At 36.1% G+C, this 7,150-nt stretch overlaps 1 protein-coding gene across 1 annotated transcript in view; it reads right to left on the bottom strand.

Moving 5' to 3' along the window:
- The window catches only part of syt12 (synaptotagmin XII), a gene marked incomplete at its 3' end in the record, with an annotated part of 9,891 nt that extends 8,429 nt beyond the window's left edge, over nt 1-1,462 (bottom strand). Inside the window, exons 1-3 of the mRNA XM_079809177.1 lie at nt 1,417-1,462; nt 1,133-1,326; nt 1-271 (exon numbers count right to left, since the gene is read on the bottom strand). The exon at nt 1-271 is cut by the window's left edge and continues 110 nt beyond it. Coding sequence (XP_079665303.1) covers nt 1-271; nt 1,133-1,326; nt 1,417-1,459 — 508 coding nt within the window. The 5' untranslated portion in view covers nt 1,460-1,462. The remainder of the gene's footprint in view (nt 272-1,132; nt 1,327-1,416) is intronic.
- Between the last annotated feature and the right edge of the window lie 5,688 nt (nt 1,463-7,150).

The raw sequence follows: 7,150 nt of genomic DNA, 5'->3' as shown, positions 1-7,150 counted from the left end.
CGAGCAGAAGCGAGGCTCGAGTGTCCAGCTCCAGCGTGACCTCCAGCTGTCCCACCGTAAAGTCGTGCCCGAAGGTTTGAGCGATGGAAGAGATGGAGCACAGCGATTCCGAGGAAATGGAGCGATTCAGGGTGCTTCCGCTTGGATCCAGCTCTCGGCTCATCAGCTCCAGCGTTCCAAGATCCCGAAGACCATCTGGAGTGTCCAACAGCTGGAGACTCGGCTTTCGGCTCGCAGAGGACGCCCTCCGCTGGTTAGAAGCTGCAACACGCTGCACAAAAAACAGTGAGCATCATATTATTTAGACAATATTTTGTGCATTTAAATCTTCACAAAACTTTTATTATAATATATGTTATTCGTAACTATTAAAATAACTCTTTACATCTTTTTCCCTAATTTAAATGTGCCCTCACATTAAAATATCTGGTAATAATAAATTAATATAATATCTATAAATTATTATATATACTTTTTAATATTAATATATTTTTTATTTTATTTTAATATTTAAATAATAAGATTATTATTAATTAGTATGGATAAATATTTGTATATTTTAATATATTTTTTTCTTTATTTCCAAAACTATATCCAGGTTATTATATAAATATATAATAATATTTAAAAAAAATACTGTTACATTTTGTTTTTTCATTGCAGACCTCAGTTTGAAAATGTAATTACTGCGTAACTTAATTACAAAAAAGTGGTTTCATTTATATATATGGTTAAAATATGAAATTATTATATATGTTTAATACTTATACAAAATATACATTTAATATTCAAATAAAACAATATATTTATGTAGTTTATATACAGTATATACATTTATAAAAATAACTTCCATACATAATATGTACATATAATACTTTTTTATTTCTTACTATTACAATACATTTTGAATACAGTTTATATGTTTAATATATATATATATATATATATATATATATATATATATATATATATATATATATATATATATATATATATATATATATATATATATATATATATAAACATAAAACTTTAATATTTTTTTTTCTTTACTATTACAATAAACTTTGTAATTTTCTTTTCTCAAATGTTCTGCAGACTCGTTGTAGACCCCAGTTTGACCCCTGCTCACCTTCTGTCTGACCTCAGAGTTGGAGGAGCCATATTTCTCCTGCAGGTAGCGGTAGTGAAAGTTTGGATATGGAGAGGGAGTCGGGAAGGTGCCGGATTTATATAGTTTCCACAGATTCACTATAACCACAGCAAACAGAACCAGGAACCCAAACACAAACACACACACTTCCCAGCCAGGCGGGTTCAGCACCACTGACACACAAACACACACAAAACAATATGAGAAACTCACTTACAGGGACTCGTATGAAATCAAGAGGCGTATGAATGATGACTGCTCACCGCTCAGATGATATTCAGAAATATCCTGACCCTGCACAGACATAGTGCCTCCTAAAACACAGCAAAGACATTCTTAAACACGGCATTCATTCATTTACCACAGAGTTAACAGAGTTAATGTTATTACAAACCATAATAACCCTTACAATAATATACTATGGTTGTACTATGGTAAAGTGATGGATTACGATGGTAAGACAATGGTACTATAGTATTTTAAATTATAACCATATTCATGATACACAATACACCAGGGTTCTTGAAAGAATACCATTGTACATACCCAAAAATATAATAATAGGAACATGGTAGCATTATGGTACATACAATGTCTAAATAACATTACTATGGCACATATCCAAAAATACCATGGTATTAACATAGCACATATCCATTAAAAGGCATGATATTACCATGATGCATGTAAACAAATGTCGAGAAAAACATGGTATTAACATGTCTAAATAACATTACTATGGTACATATACAAAAAACACGGTATTACCATGATGCATGTAAACAAATGTCCAGAAAACATGGTAAATGCCCTCAAAAACACTGTATTACCATGATGCATGTAAACAAATGTCCAAAAAAAACATGGTATTACTGTGGTAAATGTCCCAAAAAACATGGTATTACCATGATGTATGTAAACAAATGTCCAGAAAACATGGTATTACTGTGGTTAATGTCCCAAAAAACATGGTATTACCATCATGCATGTAAACAAAAAACAGAAAAACATGGTAAATGCCCCCAAAAACACGGTATTACCATGATGCATGTAAACAATTGTCCAGAAAACATGGTATTACTGTGGTAAATGTCCCAAAAAACATGGTATTACCATGATGTATGTAAACAAATATCCAGAAAACATGGTATTACTGTGGTAAATGTCCCAAAAAGCATGGTATTACCATGATGTATGTAAACAAATATCCAGAAAACATGGTATTACTGTGAGAAATCCCCCCAAAAGCATGGTATTACCATGATGCATGTAAACAAATGTCCAGAAAACATGGTATTACTGTGGTAAATGCCCTAAAACATGGTATTACCATGATACACGTAAACAAATGTCCAGAAAACATGGTATTACTGTGGTAAATGCCCCAAAAAACATGGTATTACCATGATGCATGTAAACAAATATCCAGAAAACATGGTATTACTGTGGTAAAAGCCCCCAAAAGCATGATATTACCATGATGCATGTAAACAAATGTCCAGAAAACATGGTATTACTGTGAGAAATGCCCCCAAAAGCATGGTATTACCATGATGCATGTAAACAAATGTCCAGAAAACATGGTATTACTGTGAGAAATGCCCCCAAAAGCATGGTATTACCATGATGTATGTAAACAAATATCCAGAAAACATGGTATTACTGTGAGAAATGCCCCCAAAAGCATGGTATTACCATGATGTATGTAAACAAATGTCCAGAAAAACATGGTACCATGGTATTAACACAACACATATCCAATAAAAATCATGGTATTATTGTGCCCCCCCCCAAAACACCATGAAACATGTAAACAAATGTACAAACATGGTAAATGTCCTCAAAAAACATGGTATGACTATCATGTTGCATGTAAACAAATATCCAGAAAAACATGGTATGAGTGTGGTAAATGCCCTCAAAAATATATAACTATTATATTGTATTACAGTATTACTGTGGTACTTTTAGCAAGTGGCTTAATAAGCTTTATCTCATTGTAAAACCCTTTTAATGACAGTGGTGATTAATCGCACGTTACCACAGATACAGTAACTACAGTTACTATAGTATTTTTGACAGAAGCTATGAAGGATACTCTGGTATATTGTTATAAGGTAACTGAAGCATCAAATATCCAAACTTTCAAACCTGGGAAAGACACCTCAGTCATGAAAAAAAGTCAAGTTATAGGTCTAAAAAGAGAGAAAGTGAGAGGCGTATATGCTATGAGTCACGCCGAGACTTCTGGGTAATGAGATGAAGGGAGCAGTGGGAGCTAAGGAAGACTCCTGCAGAAGATTATGACAACGGGCCAATTAAAGCATCTGAGAACCGAGCGCTCGTGTTCTCATCCGTTATGAGCACTGGGATTCAGGGCATTGTGGCTTTTACATGTCTAGTGTGAAACGGAATATTTAATGAATATGTGTTGAAGTCACACTGTCAGGAATGTCAGCAGCTCTATGTATGTGTGTGTCACGGCCCACGCTCAGTCTGTAATAACTTCAGGAGCACAGATGGACACACACACACTCTTGGAACAGTGATACTGTCTGCACACTGAAGCCAATATCCCAAAATAATTTCCCAAATGGCACATTCACTAGAGCTGTAAACCTTAATCTTGGTAAACAATGAATCATGGAGCAGAAATCCCAAGCTTGCGTTCTTCAGTTTGCTTAGGTTTCTTTCTTTTTAGGTTGCGTAGAAAAGAGATGATTGATTCTCTAGCCTTTTATGAAGACACCATTAGTGAAATAAGATTGAAGTGGTTGCGTCGATGTTAAAGCCTTTTTCTTAGACATTAAGGTCTAGGTTTAAAGGGATAGTTCAGCCAAAAATGAAAATTCGGTCATCATTTACTCACCCTCAAGTTATTCCAAACCTTCTGTCTTCTGCTGAACACTAAAGATATTTTGAAGAATGTTGTGTATTACTGTGGTAAATGCCCAAAAACATGATATTACCATGATGCATGTATACAAATGTCCAGAAATACATGGTATTAACATGGCCCAAGTCTAACTAACATTAAAATACCACCATATTACTACGGTACATATAAAAAAATACAATGTTTTTTTTTACATATCCAATAAAAACATTGTAGTATCATGGTATATGTCAAAAACATGGCTCAAAATCATTGTACCTATCCAAGAAAGTATGGTATTACTGTGGTAAATGCCCTCCAAAAACATGGTATTACCATGATGCATGTAAAAAATGAACAAATATGGTAAATGACACAAAAAAACCCCATTGTATTATTAACACTGTATTAACATGGTCCATGTCTAAACAACAATACTATGGTACATATCCAAAAATACCATTATATTAAGATAACAAACATCCAATAAAAACATGGTATTACTGTGGTAAATGCTGTAAAAATCATGGTATTACCATGATGCATGTAAAAAATTAACAAATATGGTAAATGTTGCAAAAAAAACATGGTATTACCATGACGCATGTAAACAAATGTCCAGGAAAATATGGTGTTACTGTGGTAAATGCCCCAAAAACATGGTATTACCATGACACATGTAAACAACTGTCCATAAAAACATGGTATTACTGTGGTAAATGTCCCAAAAAACATGGTATTACCATGATGTATGTAAACAAATGTCCAGAAAAACATGGTATTACTGTGGTAAATGCCCCAAAAACATGGTATTCCCAAGATGTATGTAAACAAATGTTCAGAAAAACATGGTGTTACTGTGGTAAAAGCCCCAAAAACATGGTATTACCATGACGCATGTAAACAAATGTCCAGAAAAACATGGTATTACTGTGGTAAAAGCCCCAAAACATGGTATTACCATGACACATGTAAACAAATGTCCAGAAAAACATGGTTTTACTGTGGTAAATGCCCCAACAAATGGTATTACCATGACACATGTAAACAAATGTCCAGAAAAACATGGTGTTACTGTGGTAAATGCCCCAAAAACATGGTATTACCATGACATGTAAACAAATGTCCAGAAAAACATGGTATTACTGTGGTAAATGCCCCATAAACATGGTATTACCATGACACATGTAAACAAATGTCCAGAAAAACATGCTATTACTGTGGTAAATGCCCCAAAAACATGGTATTACCATGACACATGTAAACAAATGTCCAGAAAAACATGGTGTTACTGTGGTAAATGCCCCAAAAACATGGTATTACCATGACACATGTAAACAAATGTCCAGAAAAACATGGTGTTACTGTGGTAAATGCCCCAAAAACATGGTATTACCATGACGCATGTAAACAAATGTACAGAAAAACATGGTATTAACATGTATCCTACTCATGTATACTACGAAAGTCAATGGGGTCCCCAAACCAATGGTTTGGTTACACATATTCTTCAAAATATGTTCTTTTGAGTTCAGCAGAACAAACTCATACCGGTTTTGAACAACTTGAGGGTGAGGAAATGATGACAGAATTTTTATTTTTGGGTGAACTATCCCTTTAATTTATTTTACAAACATGCCATTTGTGTATGTGTGTGTATGTGTGTGTGTTCCATTTAAGCCATTCATTTTCTTTTTGGAAAAAGAGGACATTCTGCATAAATTCTGTCTTCTTTTGTGTACTACGGAAGAAAGAAAATCATATAAAATAATGACAGAATTTGAATTATTGGGCGAATTAGCCCTTTAAAGATCTATATCTTTCACAAACCCCTAAACTCAAAGTTAATATTCTGGAAAAAGCATCTGATTCTAAAAAAGCAAAATTGATTTTCTTCTGAAAGCCAATCCACTAACAAGGACTGAAATTCCAGGAGGCCCAAACCAAGCAACCGTCTGCGGCCGCGCGACAGCGAAACTAAATCACAAGAGCTAATCAAGACGCTTTAAACGATCCTGTGGCACCAATCATTCAGATATGATTGTTTTCCAGCGGACAGCGCTGCATTCAGAGCGGATGAAATAGTGGCCGTGATCAGAGGAGAGCTGTGGACGGATGGAGGGGCTCGAGTCTGCACTGTCAGCTACTCTCGTGCAGGACTGAAGGAAGCAAACGCTAATAAATCAGCCGTGCTTTTAATCTCCAGAATGACTCATAATAACACTTACACTGAAACACCAGCGACTCTGAGAAGCTGCCTGCAAGATGAAGGCTCTCTGGAGAAAGACCCACACACACACACACACACACACACACGTTGGGTGTTCATGTTTATGAGCACTTTCCATAGACATAATGGTTTTTATACTGTACAAACTGTATATTCTATCCCCTAACCATAAACCTACCCATCACAGAAAACTTTTAGCATTTTTATATTTTCAAAAAAATATCACTTAGGATGATTTATAAGCTGTTTTCCTCACAGGGACCAAAAGATTACCATATTTGTGGGGACATTTTGTCCCCATAATGTAGGGTTTACCAGGACCACACACGCGCACACACACACACACACACACACACACACACACACACACACACACACACACACACACACACACACACACACACACACACACACACACAGAACGATTTTTGGGGTTACAACTCTACCAGAACTGACTCAAAACATAAACAACCACAAAGCACGCTGACATACAGCATGCACAGATGGACTAGAGACGTCCAACAGAGCACAAAACACCACAGACACACAGAAATGACGCACAACAAACAAAATGCGAACATTATACATTATAAACAAAAGAGTGCACAGCAAAAACACACACAGGCATTTAAACACAGCCCATTCAGAATCAGCACAAAACAAACACACACCCGTGTTTTCATTTCAAAGCTGTTGTAGGGGGGGGGGTGCAGTGTGTTTTATTTGGCCCTTGGGGGTTCAATTAATGCCCCCCCCCCCCCCCCCCCCCCCCCCCATTAGAGGAGGGTCCATTACAATCACCATGACGACCACCCGAGCCGCGGGCACGCGCACTGCATCAGCACGTGAACGGGCCCGAACTTCCAGTTCCACGTCGAACCGAAACCAACAG

This window comes from Gobio gobio (genome assembly GCF_949357685.1).
Source record: "Gobio gobio genome assembly, chromosome: 25".
Taxonomy (NCBI): domain Eukaryota; kingdom Metazoa; phylum Chordata; class Actinopteri; order Cypriniformes; family Gobionidae; genus Gobio; species Gobio gobio.
The sequence above is the reverse complement of the archived record's forward strand: the minus strand, read 5'-3'. Positions and strand labels throughout refer to the sequence as shown.